General features: G+C 54.5%; 1 protein-coding gene across 6 annotated transcripts in view; it reads right to left on the bottom strand.

Annotated features, from left to right (window-relative positions):
* The window catches only part of FLT4 (fms related receptor tyrosine kinase 4), a 40,891-nt gene extending 19,580 nt beyond the window's left edge, over positions 1-21,311 (bottom strand). For 4 of the 6 annotated variants that reach the window (XM_043466967.1, XM_043466969.1, XM_043466973.1 and 1 more), the window contains exons 1-11: positions 21,177-21,311; positions 7,561-7,657; positions 6,619-6,863; positions 6,314-6,426; positions 6,030-6,192; positions 5,675-5,814; positions 5,233-5,401; positions 4,820-4,937; positions 2,009-2,163; positions 1,764-1,926; positions 176-305 (exon numbers count right to left, since the gene is read on the bottom strand). In XM_043466967.1, the coding sequence (XP_043322902.1) occupies positions 176-305; positions 1,764-1,926; positions 2,009-2,163; positions 4,820-4,937; positions 5,233-5,401; positions 5,675-5,814; positions 6,030-6,192; positions 6,314-6,426; positions 6,619-6,863; positions 7,561-7,657; positions 21,177-21,243 (1,560 nt within the window). In that variant the 5' untranslated portion in view covers positions 21,244-21,311. The remainder of the gene's footprint in view (positions 1-175; positions 306-1,763; positions 1,927-2,008; positions 2,164-4,819; positions 4,938-5,232; positions 5,402-5,674; positions 5,815-6,029; positions 6,193-6,313; positions 6,427-6,618; positions 6,864-7,560; positions 7,658-21,176) is intronic. The other 2 variants (XM_043466968.1, XM_043466970.1) reach the window with 1 other exon arrangement.
* Positions 21,312-25,889: the final 4,578 nt, after the last annotated feature.

Below are 25,889 nucleotides of genomic sequence, written 5' to 3'. Positions count from 1 at the left end.
TGATGTCCAGAGACATTGTAGAAAGGTCACTGACTCTCAGCTGCTATTGCAAGAGCTCTGCAAGTCCAGTGGAGACCTAGAAGGCTAGGAGAGGACCCCATCTCTCTCCTTCTGAAGAAAGGACCTCACCTCTCTTCTTCTCGCCCAGCCACTCAGTGGCCTGGCTGGTCCATACCTTATTTTTGCCCTCTACAAACTCTGTCCAGGTGTCCAGGCTCTCAATGGGGTTCACAGCATCCTGTGTGGTCACCTCTCTCCAGTCCTGGCACTGTGGCATTCGGTCTCGCTGCTGCCGCCGCCGGCTGCTAAAGACAAGGAGGGACAAGGGCAGCTAGGGATTCAGGCAGAGAGGGACTACACTAAGGGCAGGGTCGAGCTTTTCTCATGCACAGGGTCATCTCCTCTCATGGTGGGGCAGGTTGGCCCCCCAAAGCAAGGAGGACGGCAGGGGCTTTGTTTCTGGCACACTGTTCAGGGCTCAGTAACCCATCCTGCATGGGCTGCCAGACACAGCCTTACCCAGTAGACCAGGATCTGTGCCCGCAGAGCACCACACGCCTGTGACTCTGTGCCAATCCTCTGGTCTGCTGTGCCCCCTGCTGCTACCCACATGTGTCCCTTCCTGCAAAATCCACCTAGATCTCCTGGGGCAGAAGAGTCACTCCTGTTAACTCCTGCCACAGGAAACCCTCTCCTTCCGTCCCTCTTCTACAGCTGCAGCCCCTCCCTGGGACGGCTGTGCATCCCAGCACCTTTGGTCTCGGCTGGGATGGGGGTCTAAGGGGGCTCAAGGGAGGCTCTTGTCTGCCTTCAGGGAGGCAGAACTGGCTCTAGGGCTCTGTAATCATGCAGAGCATAACAGTAGAGCATCAGCTGGAAGCATATTTGGAGGTGCCAGTGATCTGCAGCCTCACAGTTATTCGGAAGAATCTCTTATGAACCTCGAATGTTGTGGGCTGGCCACCCCTAGTGAACCTCCCTAACTGACCATGCCAAGGGCCACAGTCTCTCTGCCTTGTATGGCTGCCTCGTCTCCCTTGGTTCCCCAGCCTGTGATCCTGTCCCCTGTCTCAGGATCTCTTGCTAAATGGCACATGTGACTAGCCCCTCCCCTGCTCAGCACCATTCACTGTCTCTCTAGTGCCTTCTAGACCACTGACCAGCTTGGCGCCCTCCATTCCTGGCCCTTGCTGGCTCAAGTTTTCTGTTCTCCTGGACTGTCTGTCCTACTGGCCCCCAGGTAGGGCAGTGTGGCCCAGCAGTTGGGCAAGCTCTGCTGCTTACTGCCATGACATTAGGAAAGTCATGTGCCTTCTCCAGCCCTCTAAGGGGTCATGGTGAGCACTGCACAGATGAGCTGGTGAGCCTGGACATGCTTAGTGTGCCTTGGAGTTCACTCAGTACATGTCTCGCAAAACCAGCGCAGGCCTGCCTGCTTGCTGAGGGGTGCCCTCCCTAGTGCCCAGAGGCGTGTCCTTTGGTTCCTCCAGATATGCAGTTGTGTGACTGGGGAGCATCGCTTTCAAGGGAGAGGATGGTGGGAACTGCACCATCCCTGTGTCCAGCCGGACCTGACAGTACAAGGGAGGGTCTGAGCCTTGCTCAGGCAAGGTGAGCTCAGGGATTGGCTATAATCCATGAATCATGATAGGGTTTGGGTTTAAAGCGGAGCTATGGGGAGGGTGCTGGTAGTGAGAGAGGGTTATGGTTGAAGCTGGGGATGGGGCTGGGAAGTGGGGGAGGCAGGGGGGAGCCACACTCACAGGCTGCGCTGGCTGAAGGTCCTGCAGGGCGTCCACGGCCTCCAGTGCCACTGGATGCCGAGAGGGTGGGGCACCCCATAGGCCGTGCAGGTGAGGGCCTGGCGACTATGGCGGGAGTAGATGCTGGGGGAGGAGGCCTCCTTTTCGTGGATGTGGGGGGGTACTGGAGACAGGCAGACCGCCAGTCAGTGTACCCCCAAATACCCCCCGTCCCTCTCCCCATCTCCTGCCCCACCCACACCTACCATTAACCACCAGCTCCAGGCTGATGTTACGCCTCAGGCCAGCCGCGGTGTTCCACAGGGCCAGGGTGTAGATGCCTGCGCTGGCCTCCGTCACCTCCTTGAGCACCAGAACATGGGGACTATGGCGCCCGGACACGGCCTTTCTGTCCTTGTACCTGGCCCAGGAAAGGAGCTCAGGGGGCTGTGACCTCCACCCCAGCCCTGTCCTGTCCCTCCTTCCCTGAAGCGCCCCAGCCCTGACCACTAGGACACAGTCAGGAGGCGGGAGAGGCCTACCAGCCCCAGACCTGCTTCTGGGATGAGCAGCAGGGGTGAGGGCTGTGGCAGCCGACTCTGGACTGGGGAACAGACGGCTGTGCGGATGGTCCCTGGGCTTGAGCCGTGAGGGCTCATGACACCCCCCAGGCTCAGGACCAACCAGAGTCCGCAGGGGCCCCTGTTTCTGCCATAGGCTTCACGGGGGTGTGCTGTGGAGGAGTGGAGGAGCCGTCTCTGAGGGCGCAGCCCAGACCCTGATCACGCAGGGGTCTGGGAGTCCTGACGCTGACTCTGCCCTTCCTGGAGCTCTCCAGATGCATGGGCTTCTTGTTGCCCTGCCCCCTTCCCCAGGGCCTTTGTACTCACTTTCCTGCTTTGCTTGCATGCTAGACATCTGCAGGGCTCCCTCTCTCCTATATCCACCGTCACCCAGCTGTCAGAGCAGCTGTGTGGACCAGGAGCTGACCCTGGGCCCTGCATCTGCTTGTCTGCATGCTAGTGCTCACACACGTGTCTGCTGATTGTTGGTTCCCACACTGAGCTGTACGTATGGCCGCTGCCATATACCCTATGTGAAGAGCAGCATCCAGCACACATAGGCGCTCAGTGTACATGTGTATAAATGGATGACTCACACCCCAGAGGAGACTCCTCTCCAGTCCTGAGTTGGGAATGCTACAGGCAGCATCTCTGGAACCCAAGCTCTGGCCTCTGCCTGGAAGTGGCCCTCAGGCAGGAATCGTCTTCTGGTTTACTAAGCCAGAGAGACAGGAGGAAAGCACAGCCCTCGGGGTGGAAATTAACAGCGAGGGGGACGCAGGGGCCTGGCTCTCAACTGCTGCTCCACAGCCCATTCAGAAGAGGTGTGACTTGCCAGAAGTCACACAGCAGGGCAGGGCAGAGTAGGGCCAGGCTGGGAGGCCTGCTGGGCTCTGGTGCAGAATCCTGGTTGCTACCTGCTGCGTTTGTGATCCTTCACTGCCTCAAACTCCAGAGTCTTCATCTGAAAACCAGGGAAACCAAATGCACCTTCTTGCAGGTGTGGTCAGGTCTCCCAAGATACAGCCTTGGTGTCAGCATGGTGCTGGACACACAAAGGCTGCTTTGGGGGCTAGGACCGGCCTGTCCACTAGATCTCTGTCTGTTCACTTGCTAGTAGTTATCACATGATTTCCCGGAAGAGCTGACCCTGGTGGGGTTATGCTCACAACAAATATCCTGGGGCAGTTGTCTCAGTGGACAGTGGGCCCAGCTGAGCACTTCTTGGAGGCAGCTATTGACCAAGTGAGACAAAAAAAAAAAAAAAAAAAGGGCCAGATGTGGTGGGAACGGTGAGAGGAAGTCAGCTGCCTGAGGATCAGGCCTGGACCAGATCTTTGATGCAACAGAGCTGGCCACCCTCCCAGACAGGGCCAGTGCCACTGGCCTTGGAGAGCAGGGGGCAGGGTCTTAGCCCAGCCTCCACCAGGACCCTTCAGGATGCTGTCTCAAGTGTCCCGGGCCTGCACCAGGTGGCCCTGATGGACCCCAGAGCCTGAGCCTCACAGGGAGAGTCACGGAAGTCCCAGGCCCAGGGCTGCCAGGCCCCTCCCAGGAGAAGCCTGCTTCCGGACTCTGGCCAGAGATGTGGGATGCTGGCTGAAGAGGTCTGGGCTTCTTCTTGCCAAGCTCTAGGCTTTCAGAAAAGGTCATCCTGCCTGGTAGGAGGTGCTCCAGGCTGGAAAGGCGAGGCTCCCCTGGCCAGTTGTGAAAGGACAGAGCAGATGAGTCCCAGGAGGCTCAGGGCTTGGGCAGGAATGCCCTTCCCCTTTCCTGGCCTGTTTCCCTCCTGTGTATCATGAGAGACAAGCAAGAGTGTGATCTCCCAGGATCAGGCTGTATGGACTGCTCAGTTGGCTGAAGGGTGCATGGTGGGGTGCTGTGCCTTCCCGAGCTCTCGGGGAGCATCCGGTGAAGGTAAAGCCACCACTGAGGGACCTCTCTCTGACTCTTAGCATACCGTGCAAGGGGTACCTTACTCTCAGGTCACACACCAGGAGCGGGGATCTCCAACTTGTAGGCCTCCCAGAAGCTCCAGCTCACTGCCACACAGCTCTCAGGCCCAGCCCAGAAATCCTTGTGAAACCCTTATCATATCTCCAAAATTCTGGTTAGAAGTTTCCTGGGGGTGGCAACCTGTTTGGAGAGGAGCCTAGGAAACCTGAAGCCATTCCTCTATGATCCCCTCCAGTGGGGGCCCTCAGAGAGGCTGAGTGGGTGCAGGAAAGAGATAAAGCCCTATGCTACGCCCACCGCACCCACACATAGCAGGAGGCCAGTATTCACACTCTTTCACAGTTTAGCAGCAATTCAGGCCAACCTTCCCTCTAGCCAAAATATCACATGATGTGTATATTCCTTGGACTCTTCATGGGGGTCCCCCACTGAGGGCATAGGTCCCCATCTAGGTCTCAGGAAGTAGGCCCTGATGGGGGGAATTTTGCCCTTCCCTCTCTGTGGTTCTTTCTTGCACTGGGCTTGGTAGGGAGGGAGGGGCAGGAACCAGGGAGGTACCATTGGAACTCCGGTGGGGGATATGCTGCCAGCTTCACGGGCAGCTTCACCAGCTCGTCTCCTGCTGTAGCCTCTAGAACCGGACCCTTGAGCCATTCGACGCTGATGAAGGGCTTCTCTGTCAGACGGGAGACATCAGGGTAAAGTCAGGGCTGGTGTGGCTGACCCAGCACCACCCAGGGATTTGCAGCCACCCCCAGTGGCCAGATGCCCTGCTCTCTGAGGCGTGGGAACTGGGCAGTCCATCCACTCATGACCCTCCCTTCCCTCTGGCTGGACTCCACATTCCTCGGGTGCACCATGACCTATGACCCTGGGCCCACACTGCACAAGAACCCTTGTGCTCCAGGCTTGACAGCTGACACCCAGCCTAGCCCGAGCCACGCTGGCCGCAACGAGCTGACAGGCCGTACCGTGCACAATGACCTCAGTGCTCTCCTGGAACTGCTGGATACCATTGTTGGCCTGGCACACGTAGGGACCCAAGTCACGCTGGCTGACGTTGTGGATGGTGAGGATGCTGGAGAGCTCTGTGTGAGTCTGCTGGGAGCGCCGCTCTGGTACCCACTTACCCCGCTCTGCCTGCCCAGGACCAGGGGAAGCACAGGCTCAGAGCAGGTGGGCTCCGACAGAACTGACCCCCAAAGGCACACCCCCCCAGCCCAAACAGCAGCAGCTCCAGAAGCCTTGGACTCAGACTCTGACTTTTCCTTGGGATAGGAAAACTTCCCTATCAGACAGGGGCTCCTGGGACAGAGGGAAGTGCGTGTGGGCCAGACCAGGGTGAGTGTGGGCTGCGACAGGGATTCCTGGGAAGGATTCAGGTACAGCCCCTGCCAGGGGTGCCAAGCTCACCTGCTTCCCTGGATAGTTCCAGTCAAAGGTGACACCTGAGTTGAACTCGGCAAACACGGTACAGTTCAGGACCAGTTTTTCCCCAACCAGCAGCTCCAGTGATCTCTTGGGGAACAGCTGGATGTCATAGAGCTCGTTGCCTGGTGACACATGCACAGGGACCCCATGCCCTTTGTAGGACAGTGCCAGGGTAGGACAGGGGCTGTAGGACAGCCCCTGAGACCAGCCAGACTGTGGTGCCTACAGCCCCACTGCTGGGAATTAGAGGGCTCCTGTCCTCTTCCTGCAGCTCTCCTCCCAGGACGTGGGCAGCAGTCGCTGGGGGAGGGTCCTGCAGCCCTGGGCAGCCCCCTACCTGTGATGTGCACAACGAAGGGGTTGGACAGGAAGGCCTGGCCGCCCCAGGTGGTCTCACACTGCAGGTACAGAGCGTCGCGCAGCAGAGGGGTGGGCACCCGCATGCCCCGGCGGTCGTCCCACACCACCTCCTGTCCATCAGGTTGCAGGGCCGCGCTTTGCTGTAGGGACGCAGGGGCTGTCAGGGCCCAGCCACCCCTGCCCCTTGGCCAGACGAGTGGCCATTTTCCCAGGGACAGGGCCGGAGGGCCGGATCGAGGGTGGAGACGGGCGGGGCTGTACCGAGCGCAGTGTGACGTTCAGGCCGGGGACGGACACGCGGCAGGGCACCCACATGGAGTCCTTCCTGTTGACCAGGAGCGTGTCTGGCTTGTTGATGAATGGCTGCTGCCAGTCTGAAGAGAGGAGACGGGGCCAGGGAGGGGCGGGCAGGGCTCAGGGAGGCTGCCCAGGTGTGGGGCCGCAGGGCAGCCCCTGCTCCCCCAGGGTCCCAAGGCTGGGGTTGCAGCCACAGATGCCAGCCACCTCTTGAGGACCCAGGACCCTGCCCATGGCTCCTGAGTACCCTTGGGGGTGGGCTCCCTCACCTCTCACAAATACGTAGGTGCTAGCCGCAGTGGTGCCCTCAATGCGAGCCTTGATGTACTTATAATAGCAGCAGTAGCTGCCTGTGTCGTTGGCGTGGGCCTCCTGCAGCCGCAGAACCTTGCAGTAGGGCCGGGCGTCTGTGCCTTCACAGTCTTGCACGGTCCCCGTGTCCTCACCATCCTTCTCCTCTGGGACTGGCACATCCTGAGCCCCGGGCCAGGCCCACTCCAGGGGGTGCTGCCCCCTGGTGAAGGAGGCAGGACATCAAGAGAGGCCCGGGCCGCAGCCCTGGGGGACAGTCCCTGTGGAGCCTCTCAGAGGCCCAGCCTTGCTCATAGCCCATCTCACTCAGAGGTCAGGGCAGACCAGCACTTGGGCACATACCATGAACACAGGGCAGGGTACCCCTGAGTCCCCTGGGGCCTCTGCATGGCGCCTGGGCCTGCATTTGGCAGGCTGTCCTTCAGAAAAGCCTGAGCCTCAGATTATAGCTGGGGCTGAAGGGAAGATCACAGCTTGGCAGTCTGTGCAGGTGGGTCTGGGGCCAGTGAAGGGTGGCTGACTGTGGGCGCAGGCAGCCGAGCATTCGTGTAGGATAACCTGGGGGTGGGCATGGGGTGGCCCAGGTCAGTATGGGTTGACTCAAGGATGGATGCAGGGTGAGAGACTTGTGGTCTATAGGAGATTGTGAGGGGTGGGTATGGGTGAAATGGGGTAGGGTGCAGGGTGCCTGCGTCTACAGGGCTGGGGATGGTCTGTGCCTCCAGGAACCTACACTGAAGCCACTTGGGAGCACCCTAAGCCTTGAGGCCTCTCTGCCTTGGGGTTGGGGTGCTGCCTTCTGAGCCCTCTGCCACTAGTGGCTCCGCCTTCTGTAGTCTCCGTGGCCTGCTAGGTAGGAGGGACCCAGGCCCAAGCCCCCCTGGGTGAGGGCTGAATACCTGCAGGAGATGGACAGGCTGTCACTGGAATCGATGACATATGTCTCTTCCGTGATGTTCAGGGTTGGTGGGGTCATGGAGTAGCCACTGGCCAGGCCTGGGTTGGGAGATAGGGTTAGCGTGGGACTGGGTCATAAGTTCACGTGATGATATGGATCTGGTGCTGGCAGGCCCCTCTGCAGGGCAGGTGCTGCCTAGCCCTTCAGCTGGGAGCAGGACCGATATGGCCCAAGACATCTGGGAACCTCTGCCTCAGGCTTCGCCTGCCTGCTGGCTGCAGCCCCAAGTGAGCCCTGACTGAGGCCTGGGCTGAACTCAGGTCTCCCCAGGAGCGGAGCTGCCGACATGCAGCCAACAGGTGAGACCACAGGCTTCCTCCAACATTAGGTGAAGCCTGCAGTACATTTCCTCGGCATTAAGACCCCCCAGCCACTGCACAGCGCAGACCCCCAGACATGCCCTGGACTGAGGCCTTGTCTCTCCCTGGGACTCTTCCTGTGACCCTGCCCTCTTCTGCACCCCGCGGAGTCCGTCTCACACGGGCTTGGTTCCGTCGGTCTCTCTTTGCCCCCTTCTGGCTGCCCGTGCTCCCCTCTCCCTGCCTCCCCTGCCTCCGTCCCTCCATTATCCCAACAGGTCTAACCCCAAACAAAGAATTGCCTTGCCTGTTTAAACACTGACCTGTGACCCTCCAGGATCTTGGCCCTGCTGCCCACGCAGCTTCTCAGTCTCCCTCCTCCTCCCCAGGAGAGTGTTGCATGCGTGTGTACACATGTGTGTGCATGTGTGCTGTCTCTGTGTGCCTAGGTGTCTGTGGGCATAGATCTGTGTTTATAGGACTGAGGATGAGTGCTGTGTGTGATTTTGTGCATGTGTGTTATTGACAGGTCTGTGCGTGTGTGCACGTGAACTTGTGTGTGTATTTGTGTGTATGATCCTGGAGGAGGGTGGGAGCAGGCCCCAGGGGAGGTCTGGGCCTAGAACTCTGGCAGATGCATCCTGCCAGGACCATCCTGAGACAACAGGAAGTGAGGACTGTGTGGCTGGAGGCCCAGGGCTGTGTTCTGTCCCTCCCCCGAGTCCCTGTCCTCCCGGGGGGCACAGCCCGCTGCCCTGCCCTAGGCCCCAGTCCCACAGGTCCAGTTCCTCTGCCCTGCCCAGTTCAGCTTCCTGAGGCCTAGAGTCTTGCCCTGGCAGCTAACTGTGGGAGGCAGACCTTGGAGGAATCCCCACTCTAGTTGGTTCTACATCACCCTGACCCCAAGCTGCCCTGGAAAGCAGCACAGGATGGCCCACTCTGCATACCAAGATCTCATTTCAGCATCACATGGACCTGATAGCTGCCAGGGCCTGGCCTCCCACTGGCCAGACTTCTCTACGTACCACACCACCACTGGTTAGCGGCAGACGGCCTCACTGAGCATCTAATCCAAATAGTGTCTAGTCCAGCCAGGGAACCTGAGGCCCTCCAGCTGGACTGCATGGCCAGCTGCTGGGACCACCACACAGTCTCTTCTTAGCTTGAAGCCAGTGCACCCCCTCCTGGCACTCAGCCCTGGGGTCCCCAGGTGGGAAAGTAGCAGGTCCATTCCTTCCCAGGGTGGGTTCCGGCTCCCCATCACAGCTCCTCACCTAGTCCTGGGGCTGCTCCGGTGGAGAGGCCCCACAGTGGGGAGGATTCCTTCTGGTGGTGAGGGGCCGGGAGTGAATGCCAGGAGGACACCTCTAAGGTGGATTTTCAAAGAGAAGTGGGATTTTCCAGGCAGTGGAATGTGAATAAAGCCACTCTACAAACTGGCTTCTGAGCTACAGAAGTGGAGGAGGGGCAGGGATGATGGACTTGGGTTTGGACGTGTGAAGGGATGATAGAACCAGCTCCCTAGTGGACCACTTGGGGGTCAGGCCTGAGGCTGGTGTTTGGGCACCAGAGGAGACGGGCACTGGCCAGGACCTGTTTGCCCTGGATCATTTGTACCCCACTGTGAGGGCTGTAGTGTTCTGGGGCCCCTGGGAAGGCCAAGCTAGGGCCCCCTACCCTGAGACGCTCCTCCAGGGCATGCCCTTGGCACTAGAGCTTGTGCAGTCATCAGCCCAGCTTCCTTTGGCAGCTCTCCTTTGCTTCCAAGATAAAGTGGGGAGAGCCCAGGCCTGTCCCTTCTGCCCACTCCTCTTCTCTCTGGCTTTAACTCTCGAGACATCTGAGAGGCAGGCTTCTCACTGTTGTCCCCGAGTGCCAGACTTCATCTTGAAGTCTCTGTGTTCATTCTTTCACCCTGGACATTTGTACTTCCTTCCCTGCTGTGGCTCTCCTCTTTAGGTTCTAATTCACAAGTCCCTCTATAAGGGGCAGTCACTCAGGAGACACTCAGGCAGTGCTGGCTCCTAGGCTGATGATGCTAGAACACTTACTAGACTAAATCATAGTTTTCCGGTCACATCTGAACAGAGACTGCATTTTATTCATCTTCCTAACCTTCGGACAAAAGAGGTACACACCCAAAATTGAGGACGTGTATTCAAGAATACATGGGCAAACTGGGAGATTGTTGAGGGACAGGGAGGACTGATGTGCTACAGTCCATGGGGTTGCAGAGTCGGACATGATTTGGTGACTGAACAACAACAAATTCAAGAATGGTAGGATGGATGAAGGATTACCAGATGAATGAATGGATGATATGTGGAAGGATGGGTGGGTTGAGTGGCTATTTGGGGTATGGAGCCTGTAGGAGCTTCCTCCCTAGAGGCTATCATACCACCAAAGGAAGCATCTGAATCACTATGCTAAACAGGAGGTTCATCCATTATGCTTGCCGACCCCTTCACCCATCTGAGAGCCCCTCCTTTAAGCCACATGCCCGACTCTGCAACCCCACTTCTGCTGGACCCTGAGTGAGCAGTAGTCTTCACTGTACACATCGCTGACCTCCTCCATCCTTCCTGCCTTAACTGAAACCTGCATTTCTGAGGACACCACTGCCCCTGGGGTGGTTACTGCTCCCCATTGCACACGTCGGAGCACTCCTTGTGGTCACTTCCCCTTTTCCAGCAGCACCACCCACTCCCCACTAAAGCTGTCATCAGCCCTGTCCTGGTCATTTCCCCTCATTCTCTGCTCCTGGCTCTTCAGGTCCCCCCACCTCAATCCAGGCCATTTCTCAGAACTTCGGCAGCCACAGCACTGAGTCACCAGCACCCTGGCCTTCGTGGTCCTCATCTCCATTGTTCTCCCTCCTCCCTTCAGCCCCTCACTTCCTGGGCATACCCTGGTCTTGGTCCCCACCAGAAGCTGTGTCATCATCGAGTGCCTACTTTCCTGTACTTCTCTCTCTGCCTCCTCTGTCTCCTGCTAAGTTTCACCACTGCTAAGTCCGTCAACTTCATCAAAACGTCCTGGCCAGGAACCCCTCTGCACTGCCCCCTCCTCCTGGCCCCACCCTTCTTTTGACACTGCGTGGCCCACAGCCCATCATTCTGAATGCTCCCTTGCCCCTGCCTGCTCCCCCAGCCCTGCAGTGCCCACGTCCCTCAGAGGCTCGGCACGCAGCACAAAGCCGGAGGCCTGTGCTGCTTCCCCTCTCTCTCCTGTTGGCAGAGCCTAAGCGACCCTCGGGCTGAAGCCCAGGGCGGTCCCTCCTCCTTCCCTCTCAGCACTAATGAAGGAGATCCATCAGATGGAGACCCCTCATCCTCCCACATTCAAGTCCCACATTCAAGTCCCACACCCTTCCCACACCCTCATCTCTGACATTCCTGCTCCCCAGGCCAAGCCCTCCAGCATGCTGGGGATCCAACCTCTGCAGATCATTTCTTTCTTTTCTGGTTACCGACTTTCCTCTATGCAATCATCTCCCATCTTGTAAACAAACAAACAAACAAATAAACAAAAACTCCTCACTTGATCCTATATTCCCTTCCCCTTTTCTACCCCCATTCATAGCAAAAATTCTGTTCGCTGTCTCCTTCCTTTCACATTTGCTCATCTTCCCAGAGTGCAGACTCCTTCTCTACTTCATGGAGCCACTGGCAAGGTATCCCGTGACCTCTGTGCTGCTGCAGGAGGCTCTCCAGGGCAGGGAGCAGGGCTGTTCCCTCTTCTGCTGGCTTCTGTGAGCTCACCCTCCCCGCGTCTTCCATCCCTTCTGCCCAGCACCAAATACTGTCGCTCTTAAGTGGTCGTGTATTAGGTTGGCCAAAAGGTTCATTCAGGTTATTCCATATGCTCACATGGAAAAACCCAAACAAAATTTTTGGCCGACCCAGTACTTACAAAATCTCTACCTCCAGCCCAGACCCCCTTCTCTCAACTGCAGCTTTAAGGGATAAAGTCATGCTGAAACTTCATCAGGGACTTTCCACTCTACTTCAAGGAACTTCCAAACTTCTGGCTGTGGCCTGGCCGTCGCCCCTTCCACACCCTCCAGGTCTGCTCTCACCTCCCGCTCTTGTCTTCCAGCCCCCGCGGCCCCAGGCTGCTCTGTTTCACGCCAGGCTCCTTCCTGCCCCAGGGTTTTACACACACCTCTCCTCCTGATCAGCCTCTGCTCACGTGCCTTGCACAGCCAGGCCCTTCTCACTTTCAGGCCTCAGCTTAGACGTGACCTCTGCACCTCCCCACCCCCAAAACCTAAGTCCTCCTTTAAGCTCCACCTTAACCTCCTGGTTGGTTATTTCTTTCTTCTTGTCATTATATGTAATTTTGTTATTAAGTTATGTTTTTCCATTTCCTCTCCTAGACAATAAGTTTCAGTGGGGTAAGGACCCAAACAGTCCCTTTTCCAGCCCTCTCCATGCCTAGCACAGCACTTGACACAGAGTCAAGGCCCCGTAAATCCTTGTTGAATGAATAAACAAATGGACAGATGGACAAAAGGACAAATGAGTGGATGAATGGAAGGATGGATGGATGGAAGGATGGAAATGTGGATAAAAGAAAGGGTGGCTAGATGGAAGGACAGATGGACAGTCAGCTGGAGGGATGGGTAGAAAGATGAATGGATGGATGGAGAGAAGGATGAATGAATGGCTGACTGAATGGTTGGTTGGCTGGCTGAACAAACCTCTGCAGTCAACCTTTGGGTTAAAACTCTGTCAAACCTTGTGCCTTGTAAAAGATTCCAGTTTTAAAGGCCAGGTCCCCTGGTGACCATGAATACCCCAGACTGCTCAGCAGCTGGGGGAGATTCAGGCCTGTGCTGCCATGCCCTGGGGTTCTATACTGCCCAGCCCCCACATGCAACCCCAAAGAAGGCGCATCCTTCCTGCCTGGCTGTTGTCTGTCCCCGCTGTCCTTCCCTTCCCGAAGCAGGAAGCTCTGTCATCCTGGCCTCTGCCGCAGTCCCCCTGCCTTCCTGTTCCTGGCCCAGGAACTGGCTTCTTCCTTCCCCTGGCCAGCGGCCCTGGCCCCCTGGCCTGAGCGGAGCAGGCAGGGTAGGCGCCAGGCTGAGGTCAGGGGGCCAGAGTGCATCCCTCCTCTTTCCCGTGCTGTCAGCAGCCTTGGGCAGGGGGCGCTGGGGTCAGCTGCAGGTGCTGGGTATGACAGCAGCACACCAGGATCCTGGGTGAGGGGCAGACAGGAGGGCGGGAAGGCCGGTGGGCTAGATACTGACCACATCCCAGCAGTTATCGCCTCCTTTGATCCTTACACATACTGGGAGGGAGGGAGGGATCGGGAGGCCAGTCAGCGGGGAGGACACTGAGGCTCCAGGCTCCAGGTCAGCGGCAGCCAGCAGCTGTGCAGGAGCCAAAGTCTGCCCCCGTCCAGGCCCACCCCTGCCTGGGACCCGGCCCTCACACTTCTCCGTCTCCTCCTCTCCTATTGCCGCCGCTAGTGCCAGTCTCCCGACCTCTCTGCTCCCTAACAGTCTCCTCCCTGGCCTCCAATTTGCCCCTCAGCCCAAAGGACGTCTTCCCTGGCTCCCTGTGGCCCTCCGGATCTATGAATGCCCTCGGCCCGGCCTCTAGAGCTCTGCCCTGCCCCACTGGCCCCCTTCCTGGCCAGCTTCACCTCCCAGTACTTCTGCCACACAGTCAGGATATCAGCCACACCCAGCATCCACTGCTGAGCACCCCTGGCCCTCAGCTACCACACAGGGAAGGACTGCATCACTGATGGCTCCTGAGGTCCAGGATGTGACTGGGCCACACCTCTGTCCCGAGGTCCAGCACCACCAACCCAGGCCCATGATGCCAGCAGGGTGCTCCAGCCTGGGGGTGCCACTCCACCTCTGGCCGTGTGTCACAGTAGTGGTTTTTGCATCTGGCAGTTTCTTATTTCAGGCCCTGTCATGATCACCCCGTGGGGAAGAGGGGCTGTACAGCAGTCCTGCTAGTCGGATCCATGGTCTCCTGAGCAGCTGGGCCCTGCAGACTGCAGGCAAGCTGAGGGGGAAGCACCGGGGCCAGGGAAGGCCAGGCGGGGGCTCTGTGCAGCAGCCCCAGGGCTCAGCCAAGCTGGGGAGCCTGCTTTCCCTTCGCTCTTGGGGCCGGGCTTGTGCACTGACCTTGGGGGAAGGCTCATGGCGTGTTCTGCCTTGGCGTTCCCCCCCACCCTCACGTGGATGGCAGTCTGGGTGCCGCCCTGCAGGGCTGAGAAGGCTAGGCCGGGAGGGGCTGTTCAGAGAGAGGGCTCAGAGCCCGGAGAGCCCAGCTGTGTCCCCTCTCGTGTCACTGACTGTGTGACCTTGGGCAAGTCACTTCCCCCATCCACGCCTGTGAAATGAGAATTGTCCCCAGGATTACTGAGAACCACAGGCCACAAATAGCATACTATCACACGAAGAACCGCGGTAAGCATACGCTGCTGCGGGCTGAGGCAGACTGGGGGCCTTGCTGCCTCTGCCTGCTGAGGGCTGTGCCTCTCACACCTGGAGTGCTCACTGCGACCTGGGGCTCATGCGGGGCCGTCAGAGAAAGTCTTGCCAGTGGAAGGGAGTGTTTGCATGAGTTGAAATGGACTTTGTAGGATGAATAAGAAGTTGCTGGTCCAGGAGGAGGGTGCAGAGCGCAGAGGGCCACGTGGCAGGGCGCTGGTGACTGTGGGCTGTCAGGCAGGCAGAGCTGCCAGGGAGCTGGGGCGCAGCGTGGGGCAGTGAGGCCCCAGAGCGGGGCCACGGGTCACAGGCCGAGCCCTAGGCTCTTGGCAGGCTCCCTTAATTGGAGCCCTGCTCAAGGTGCGCTCCCTCCTCCTAGAGGCGGCCCACCTCTGAGCTGCTCCCCCCTCCCTGGCAGCCCTCCTGAGCTCCAGCCCTAGGGGGCTCTGCTTCTCAGATGCTTCCTGCCAAGTGCCCCCAGCCCTAAGACCTAGAGCATCCCCACCACTGGGGAGCACAAAGCCACAGGGCAGCACAGAAGTGTCCCCGAGCCCCGATGAGCAAGCGTAACAATGATAGAGAGTTCCCAGTGTTGGCAAGGCTGTGGGCAAACAGGCACTCACAGAAGTGAAAATTCTGCTCCTTCACTTTGACCCTCAAATTCTGCTTACCCCAATACCTCCTGTTACGACAATAGACAACAAGTGCAAACACTTTCCGTACGCCAGCACAGCCTACACACTTGTGCACACCACACCCCTCTATTGCCCCCCTGAAAGAAGAAAGTGAAAATGCTAGTCACTCAGTCGTGTCCGGCTCTTTATGACCCCATGGACGGTAGCCTGTCAGGTTCCTCGGTCCATGGAATTCTCCAAGCACAAATACTGAAGTGGGTAAACCTTCCCTTCTCCAGGGGATCTTCCCAACCCAGGGATCGAACCCAGGTCTCCTGCATTGCAGACAGATTCTTTACAGTCTGAACCACAAGGGAAGCCCCCTGAGGTGGGTACCATTCTGATCATTTTGCAGATGAAAAAAACTAGACACGGAGGTTAACTCACTAGTCAGAGATGACCTTTGGGTGACAGGAGTATGGAAGCTGTTGTTTACTCTACACCTCCTCAGAACCAGCATCAACAGCAGAGTGGCTGAAGCACCAGGCTTGCTCTGTGCCTCTCCCCACCACCCTGGCAGAGTGCTTTGCACTCTCAGATCTCAACCACTGAGCAGCAGATGTCCTCTAGTCCGACTGCCACCCCTAGATGTTCCCGGACTGTCCTTTTCAGCCCCTTTCCTCGCCATCGACTGTCTGGCCAACCTCAGTGTCCCATCCCAGGGTTACCACACTTTCCTCTCCCCACTGGTCCAGGCCTTTCGCAGTGGTTAGAGGATCCTTCTAGAACACGAATTCTTCTTCTACCTAAAACCATTTCCTGCCTCTCTGCCACTTGGAGATGGAATCTCAGCTTCTCATATGACTCTCTAGTCACCCTTGTCACTTGCCTGGTACCTGCTCCAGCCCTAGGCTTGCATTTTTAGGTTCCTGGGAGCCTCTCTGCACATTTCCACAGCTTCATGCAGCAGCTTGACTCATTACATTCAACAGTTCCTCAAAGCAAGGATTAGATCCTTTCCAGGGTGGCATCACCAGTGTGGGACTAGGCTCTGGATTGCTCTTGACTGGCTTTGAGGATCCAGGGGACAAAATTACAGTGCACAGCGTGTGGGCAGAGGAGGAGGTGGGGTTGGAGGAGCAGAGGTCCTGCACTGGAGTAGGCTCACCTGCCAGGGGCAGGCCCAGGGAAAGCAATGTGTCTAGCAGTGTGCTGTTTTTGAAAGCTCTCTGGGACATCTAGGTGAAAATGTCCACGAGGTGGTCAGCACTTTAGGACCCCACATGCCTACCTTGCTGGAATATGGATATGCCAGCTATACCTGCCCCTTCTTGCTCCTCAGCCCTTATGCCATCTGGCACCAGACCCCAGACACCTGTCACTTCCCTCAAAGCTGCTCTGACAATCTAATGAGCCATTTCACTCCTCTAATTTTCTAATTAATTTTACTAATCTCCAAAACAGGGACAACAGCCTACACCACAAGGTTAAAATCTTCACATACTCTGTGCGGAGAAATTTGATTAACCATTTCAGACTGAGGTGGGATTCACTGGTAGCGCGTGTCGTGAACCTACCCTAAAGCTTAGATTCTGTGTTCCTGGGGCCCACAAGGGGTGGGGAATGAAGCTCTCTTCCTGCCCTAGTAAATCCCTCCCAGCTGGTACAGCATCACCTTCTGCCTGCAATTCTTAGCAGCCTCTCACATGTATGTGGAGCAGAAGAAAGCTCACACAGTGAGGCTGTGGTGTGGGTGCGGGCTAGGTAGACATGGGGCTCGGGCTCCTCTTGGAGGAGGCCCTCTAGCAGGAGGGCCTGTACCATCAGCCCAAGGGGGGCTGGGGGGCTGAGGAAGGCTCAGATCTGTGTTTCAGAGTGGTCCTGCTAAAGCAGTTTTTGGAAGCAGGGAGTGTTGGGGAGGCTGAGTGGGACTGTGGGCTGCTTGAGTACCCACAAGGGGTGAGATGGGGGGAGAGCACCCAAGTAGGTGCAGCAGTCATGGGTGCAGCCAGCTTTACCAGGCAGCTGCCCCGGCCTTTCTGGGGTCAGGGCTCTGCTCTGTGGCGGCAGGACGGGCAGTGTTATCAGACAGCCCAGCTGGCTCAGAGGTGGCCCCCCAGTGCTGCTAAATCTGGGCCACGGGCTCCTGCTGCAGGAAGAGGGAACGCAGGCAGGATGTCCTCTCCTGTGGCCGGCAAGTCCTTTCCCATGAACCCATGCTGACCTCACTGGCCACGTGGCGGGGCTCCCCCACTTGCCACCCTGACTTGTGCATGCTCACAGGGCCACCTGCACCCCATCCAGCCCTCGGAGATGGGGCTGGCCTGGGATACTGGAGCCAGGCAGGGCTGTGCCTGTTTTGGGCCACACCCAGCCTCAGTGGCAGCCAGTCCCAAAGCCTGCATCTTCCTGCTCCCAGACTTCTCCCTTCAGTGTGACCGGAAAACGGAGATCCCAGAGGAAGCCAGTGTCTGAAAAGGATCGAAACTCAGGAATCCCTGGCTCCAGCTGGACACGTTGGCCATGTCTTGCTCAGGGGTCCGTGCAAGGAGTGTGGGAGTCTCTGGACTCGTCTCCCTACCCACCCCTCTTCGCCAAGGGATATCTCAGGACTGTGGGGCACAGACGCGGTCCTAGTGGAGAGAAATCTGCATAGTGTGGGAAACACCAATATGGCAGCAGGAGGGGTGTAAGCTAGATGTAGGAAAAAACTTCCCCTCATGACTGAGCCCCCGCTTAATTTTCCTGGATTCCCTGACTTCCCTCTATCATATCACACTCCCAACTTTCTTCCTTCCTGCCTTTGACTGGAGGCCCTGCCTCCCCAGTGGAATGCCTCATCTTTCCCCATCTCCTCCTCTTCTCAGGGTCCCCATCTGGTAAACAATTTCATGACCTATTCTGCCACTTCAGCCAGAGACTGGCACTCATCTCTCTCTCTCCACCATCTCCTGCTGCCTCCTTCCCTGGAGTATCTCCTGGGTGCACCCGCAGCCTCCTTGTTGCGGCCTTGCGTCTGCTCTTGCCCCTCTGGCGATGCCTTCAGGGGAGTCTGACCATGTGGCTCCCTGCTCACACCCACCCTTTCCAGGTGTGCCGCTAGCTCCTGCGTCTCCATTTCCTGTCTCTTCCACCCCATCGCCCTGCCCCCAGGACTCTAGCCTCATTTGATCACCATCTGACTTTTCTGTCTCTGGGCCTTTAAGGCAGTCTTTGTCCTACTTGGAACCCCTTCCCTGGAGTCTGCAGACCCCTCCAGGAAGCTCCAAGCTGGAAGCAGCGGAACCCACACCACCAGCTGGACCTCACTGGGGTCACTGAGCACTATCACCCCGGGCTATGATGTTATGTTTGTGTCCCTGCAAGTCTGACACTTGAGAAGCTCCCTGCAGGCTGGACTTGGTCCAAATCTTCCTTTCGCTATCCTGAGCAGATACTGTAGCTTTCACCTTGCACAGGACAGCAGTCCCCTTCCCTGGTTAGGCTGCCTGCCACTGCCTGCGGGTCAGGGTGGGGATGGCACAGCAAGGAGATGGCCAGACAGTCCCCTTGTTATGCCTCACGCCCAGCCTGGCGCCTGGTCACGCGGACACTGCTGTGGGGCGGCAGAGTCCTTCGGCCACACTGACCCAGTGCCTCCAGCATGCTGGGTGTGTGACACACCTGTGTGAGTCCTCAGGGCACCAAGCTAAGGCCAGTGCTCTGCCTGCACTGACTCACATGCCCACCCCACTCCCACACCTCTGCCCACACCTGGCTCTGGCTCAGGGGCGAGGAGCAGGGACAGTGAAGAGCTGGGATGGTCATGTGTGTCTCAGCCGTGGCAGGAGCCAGGACCCTTACAGCAGGCCAACCAAGCTTCCTGGCAATTGTCTCCTTCCCCATCTGTCCCTGGGCTGACTGCCTACTGTTCAGAGGCACACACAGCCTCTCTAGAGTCTAAGCCCCAAGAGATAAAGCCTGTGGGAGGTGGCCTCTGCCATCTACCTTCTCTAGAGGGACGTGATTGGGGTGAAAAGTCCAGCCCCAAGCACAGCCCATCAGAGCTTGCCAGCTTGTTGCAGTGCTATGCATGGGAAAACCGAGGCACAAGGAGAGGAAGAGAGGGGTCCAGGCAATACAGCAAGTAATTTAGGGGTAGAGCTAGGCAGGAGCCAGCTCTGGGACAAGCACCACATCTCTGAGGGTCAACTTCAGGGCCAGGCTGGCTTACCTGCCAGCACGTGGCCTCCCACTGTGGCTGCGCTGACAACTGGCAGCACTGGAAGGTCTATGCTTCTGCTCCAGCACCCACATCAGTCTAGGGGCTTCTCAGGTCCTCTTCAGTCCAAAAATGGGTGGCACAAATATAAGGCTCAGGGACTGTGGCAATGGTCTGGTCTCCATGGGTTATCTCCTTACCAGCCATGCCCTGGTCCAGCCAAGGCCATCCCCCTCCACGGGCCCCTTAGCTTCATTCTCTCTCTTCTCCCTCACTGCCCAACTTTGGTAAGAATCACCTGTACTCACTGCAAGACTGACTTCTCCCCCCTCTGTCTGCCACCTTCCACTCTACTCAGGAGCACCAGGATGTGAGCCTCTCCTGGTTTTCCTTACACTCTGCATGTTGGATGTTTTCTGTCTTCCTGGAAGCCTCTCGCTCTCTGGTCCCCTCCTTGGGGAAGAGGGTCCCATCCTGGGACAGCTAGGTTCCTCTTCAGCCTCTCTCCGGAGCCTTGGACACTATACCCACTGCCTGCTGGATGTCTTCTCAAGGTGGGACCTCCCACTCCTCAGCCCTGAAGTTCAACCACGGCACCTGTGAAAGCCTGGGCCTGGGAAGAGTGCAGGGGAGCAAAGGAGGGTCAAGGGGCAGCCCCTCTGCTCAGACCTGCCCTGACTTGGAGGCCAGAAGATGTCTGCTTCCATCCTCCTCCCCCTGGGTTCACCCACACTTCCCTTCACTCCACTCTCCCCAGCTCTTCAGCCCATATAGACACAGAGAAGGGGGTTCTGGTATCCCAAAGACCTGGGTTGAACACGGCCTTTACTACTGGCTTCCTGAGGACTTTGTGGGAAGTTACCCCTGTCCTTGGTCCAAGTGTTCCCATTTGTAAAAAGGTCCTAACATTTCCTTGTGAGGATTAAAAGAATTGAAACACGCAAAGCCAGTATTCAAAGACAACAGTGTTTAAAAACAGAGGTATCCATTTCTCCCTTCAGATCTCTCAGAACTACTCCCTCAAACACTGGGGACCCATGATCGGTCCTCCACCCTCTGACCTTCAGGGTCACTAGATCTCTCATGGGCTTCCAGCTCATCTGCCTCTCATTCCTGATGCGTTACCCCTGACATCTCCAAACAGCCATCCCTCCCTCATCCCCCAAATTATCTTCCCTCCAACCCCTCGTGGGCAACCTTTAGCCATGTTCCCGTCACATGTCCCCACGCTGCCTCTCCTGTGTTGAAGACCCTCCCTTGCAGCCCCTGCCTTATGATCCTTAGCTTGGCCGTCCAGGGTGCTACCCCTCAAATACGGGAGGGCCGGTCTTTTTCTCCTGCCATGCTGATCACTTACGAGCTGCTGACTCAAGATTAGCCTCAATTCCAACACCTGCACCCAGTCCTCCAGGACTACTGTCTCCTCCATCCCGAGCTTTTGCCCCAGCAGTCCTTGGCCTGGGGAAAGTGAACAGCAACCAGAGTTCCCTCAGGAGTACTGATCTCGAGCGCGGACTAGAGTCGCGGGGAAGTGCGCACCCGGGACTACGACCCGGCGGGGATTTCAACCTCTGCGCTGGGGGACAACCTCAGTGCGCGCGGATCGCAGGATAGACCAGTGCGATGCCCCGACTCCTCAGAAAAGCGTGTAAGCAAGAGAAGGATTCAGGTTGAGGATGCAGCGCGAAGGGGCCCAGGTCTAACGGAGCTGAACCAGAGACCGTGGAGTGAAGTTGAGAACCCATCTCTACGCTGCGGGGCTGCCCCACGGCCCGTCCTCTCCCTTTCTTCATCCCGGCAAGCCCGGCCCGACTCTCTGTGCTCCTTCCGGGATCTGAATTCCTGGCTCTCAACCCTGTCTCCCCTCGTCCAAGGGTCCCGCGGGCCCCGTCCCCCGACCGGTCTCGCGTCCGTGCAGTCCCACCATTTGCCCAGGGAAAGCGTCCCGGCTCGTGGCCAGCTGCGCACTGGGGCAGGCGGAGGGCTCACCACGCTCGCTGTCGAGCAGTCCGAGGCAGAGCCACAGGCGCAGGCACAACGCGGCACCCCACTGCATCTCCGGCCGCGGTGGCGCGGATCAAACTTGCGACCGCAGCTCTCGCTTGAGTGTGGGCGCGAGGCCCCGCTCAGGCGGGGCCGGGGCGGGGCTGCGGCCGGGCCGGGGCGGGGCCGGGGCGGGGCTGAGGCCGGGGCGGGGCGGGGCCGGGGCGGGGCCGGGGCGGGGCTGCGGCCGGGGCAGGGCTCCCGCGGGGGGTCTTGGAATCGAAGAGCAGCCCTCGCCCTCTAGCCTAGGAGACTGCCGCAGAAATGTGAGGGTGCTGGTGGGCGGGAAGGCTGGTCCGTGCCCCACTTCCGAGTCAACCATAACCCATCAGGCTGGCCACTGTGCGCTGAAAAAGGGCATGAACCCAGCCGCCAAGATTGGACAAAATGTGGCAGCACGTATTTTTCTGTAATTTTCTTCAGTTAATAAATGCTATGTTTAAAGTAGGAAAAAGGAGAAAGCAATATAATTCAAAATAGCAATATATCAAATCTTTGAGACCATACAGTAAACTTTATCTTACCGCCTACGTGGTGTAGATGGAGACTGTACCCTTGGGCCAGGCACCCAGTATAACTAACCTCCATCCTGCAGGCATGTCCTCTTTAGATTTCCTCCAAATAGTTTTGCTCTGAGCTCATTCATAAGTCCTTTCATCAGGTGACAGTTTGCTCTCTGACTTGGCAACCCTTTCATAGACTTCCTTTCTCTTTTCAGTTATGTCTCTAGAATTTTCCTATTTAAAAACAAATCCCATGAGCATGACTGTCTCCCTCTCCTGCTTTCATAATCACAATTTTACTATCCCTCCACCCTACCACCCACTCACCCTTGTCAAAACCATTGTTGAAAACAATTGCTACTGAATCTCTAATGCAAGAAAGAATGGACTTTAAGTTGTAATCATATATGGATGATTTAATAAATAATGTGTAGGCAACCAAATAAATGAAGTTAGATTCTTTTCCTCAACCATATGTTGATTTTCTTTCAACTTTTGTTTTTAGTTTTAATATATTGAAACTATATGTCAATGTATTATAAATGCAAATTTTAAAGCAAACACTTCTGTTTCAGTCCCACAGATTAAAGAATATAAAATGGCATGAGCTTTCCAGAAGTTCTCCCTTTCTCCTCCTTAAACCCCAAATCCTGGCTTTATCATTTCCCTGCTTTTCTTTATCATTTTATTTCCCAGATATGTTTTGCTTGTTTTTTTAACCTTATTTAAATGGATTAATTGTGCAATCTTTTGCTCAGCATCTTTTGTGAGATTCATGTGTATTGCTATGAAGACCTATGAAAAAGTGAGTGTTAATCAGTCTTGTCTGACTCTTTGTGACCCCAAGGACTGTGGCCCACCAGGTTCCTCTATCCATGGAATTCTCCAGGCAAGAATCCTGGAATGGGTTGCCATTTCCTTCTCTAGGGGATCTTCCTGACCCCGGGATTGAACCTAGGTCTCCTGCATTGCAGGAAGATCCTTCACAGACTGAGCCACCAGGGAAGCCCTATGCTTCACTGAAGACCAATACTTCACTCATTTTCATCCATGCATAGTCTTCTGTGTGATACAATATAGTTCATTTGTGCACCAACTGTTGATGGAAGTTTGAGTTGTTACCAGTTTCCAACTTTTGCTGCTACAAACATGCTTTTATGTGTTTCTTGGTATACACGTGCACTATTCTCTAAGTTATATGTATAAGAGTGACACTACTAGATTTCTTCTACTTTGTAGTTGGTACCAGCTACTCTTCCATTATTTGCACATTTTGCACTCCATGGCAATGTTATTAGTTCCCTGTGTTCCACATCTTCACTGACACATATTGTCAGTTTTAATTTTTGAATTTAGTCATTTTAATTGATTTGTAGTGGCATTTCTTTATGGTTTCACTAGATTTTCCCTAATTAGTGTTGAATTTGAGCACATTTTTATAATTTTCTTTTGAATGTCAAGTCTTTTGCTTCTTAGCACTGCCTATTGTCTTTTTCTTATTGATTTGTAGGTTTTTTTTCTTTTGGCTGCTGAAATGTTTTATTCCATTAAAAAAATACTTTTTATTTTGTATTGGGGTGTGGCCAGTTAACAAACATGCAATGTTGTGATAGTTTTAGGTGAACAGTGAGGGGACTCAGCTATATATATATACTCCCCCAAACTCCCCTCCTATCCAGACTGTTACATAACATTGAACAGGGTTCCATGTGCTATAACACTAGTCCTTACTGATTGTCCATTTTAAATATAGCAGTGTGTACATGTCCATCCCCAAATCCCTAATTATCCTTTCCCCCTGTCCTTCCCCTTGGCAACCTTAAGTTTGTTCTCTAAGTCTATGAGTCTCTTGTTGTTTTGTAAGTAAGTTTATTTGTATCATTTCTTTTTAGATTCCACACATAATGGATGTCACACAATATTCCTCCTTCTATGTCTGACTTACTTCATTAAGTCTGACACTCTCTAGGTCCATCCATGTTGCTGTAAATGGCATTATCTCATTATTCTTCATGGCTGAGTAATATTCCAACATATATGTACCACACCTTTACCCATTCCTCTGTTGATGGACATTTAGGTTTCTTCCATGTCTTGGCTACTGCAAACAGCACTGCAATGAATATTAGGATGCATGCATCCTTTCGGATCATGTTTTTCTCTGGATATATTCCAAGGAGTGGGATTGCAGTGTCATATGATAGCTCTATTTTTAGTTTTTTAAGGAACTTCCTTACTGTTCTCCTTAGTGGCTGTATCAATTTACATTTCTACCAATAGTGTAGGAGGATTCCCCTTCTCTTCACACCCTCTCCAGCATTAATTGTTTGTGGATTAAAAAAATTAATTTGTTTTAATTGGAGAATAATTACTTTACAATATTGTGGTGGTTTTTGCCATACATAGACATGAATCAACCATGGGTGCACATGTTTCCCCCAGCTTGAACCCCCCCTCCCATTTCCCTCCCCACTCCATCCCTCTGGGTTGTCCCAGAGCATCAGCTTTGAGTGCCTGCTTCATGCATTAAACTTGCACTGGTCATCTATTTTACATATGGTAATATACGTGTTTCAATGCTATTCTCTCAAAACATCCCACCCTTGCCTTCTCCCACAGAGTCCCAAACTCTGTTCTTTACATCTGTGTCTCTTTTGTAGACTTGCATCTAGGATTGTCACTACCATCTTTCTAAATTCCATGTATATGCATGAATATACTGTATTGGTGTTTCTCTTTCTGACTCACTTCACTCTGTATAATAGGCTCCAGTGTCATCCACCTCATTAGAAATGACTCAAATGCATTCTTTTTTATAGCTGAGTAATATTCCATTGTGTATATGCATCACAACTTCCTTATCAATTCATCTGCCAATGGACATCTAGGTTGCTTTTATGTCCTAGCTATTGTAAACAGTGCTGCAATGAACTTTGGGGTACACGTGTTTCTTTCAATTCTGGTTTCCTTGGTGTGTATGGCCAACAGTGGGATTGTTGGTTTGTATGGCAGTTCTATTTCCACTTTTTAAAGGAATCTTGTTTGTGGATTTTTTTTGGTAATAGGCATTCTGGCTGGTGTGAGGTAATATCTCATTGTATTTTGGACTTCCGTTTCTCTAATAATTGGAGATGTTGAACATCTTTTCATGTGCCTATTGGCCACCTGTATGTCTTTGGAAAAATGTCTATTTAGGTCTTCTGCCCATTTTTTTGAGTGGATTGTTTGTTTTGATGCCGTTAGGCATCATTTGCTGTTTGTAAAATTTGGAGACTAATCCCTTATTTGTCATATCATTTGCAAATATTTCCTTCCAATTTGTGGGTAGTCATTTCATTTTGTTTATTGTTTCCTTTACCGTGCAGAAGCTTCTGCATTTATTTTTGTTTTTATTTTCATTATTCTGGGAAACAGATTGAAAAAGACATTGCTGTGGTTTATGTCAGAAAGTGTTCTGCCTATGTTTTCCTCCAGGGGTTTTATAGTATCTAATCTCACATTTAGGTCATTAATCCATTCTGAGATTATTTTTGTGAATGGTATTACAGAAAGACTGATTTAATTTCTGATCTAATTAGCTATACAGTTTTCCCAGCACCATTTGTTGAAGAGACTGTCTTTCCCACATTGTGTAATCTTGCCTCTTTTGTCATTAATTTATTATTTATTAATTAATTAGATTAATTTGTCATAGGTGCATGGGTTTCAGGATCTTCTATCCTGTAACATTGATCTATAGTTCTATTTTTTGTGCCAGTACCATATTATTTTGAGGACTGTAGCTTTGTAGTGTAGTATAATCTGAAGCCAGGGAACCTGATTCCTCCAGCTTTATTGTTCTTTTTCAAGACTGATTTGGCTATTTGGGGCCTTTTGTGTCCCTTTACAAATTTTGAGATTTTTTCCCCCTAGTTCTCTGAAAAATGTCATTGGTAGTTTGATAGAAATTACATTGAGTCTGTAGATTGTCTTTGGTAGTTTAGTCATTTTGACAGTATTGATTCTTACACTCCACAAACTTGATATATCTTTCCATCTGTTTGTGACTTTGATTTCTTTCATCACCATCTTATAGTTTTTTTTTTTTTCCATCACCATCTTATAGTTTTTGGAGTACAGGCTTTTTATTTCCTTAGGTAGGTTTATTCCTAGGTAT

Source organism: Cervus canadensis, chromosome 4 (assembly GCF_019320065.1).
Source record: "Cervus canadensis isolate Bull #8, Minnesota chromosome 4, ASM1932006v1, whole genome shotgun sequence".
Classification (NCBI taxonomy): Eukaryota; Metazoa; Chordata; class Mammalia; order Artiodactyla; family Cervidae; genus Cervus; species Cervus canadensis.
Note: the sequence above shows the minus strand (reverse complement) of the source record. Positions and strands in the feature narration are given on the sequence as shown.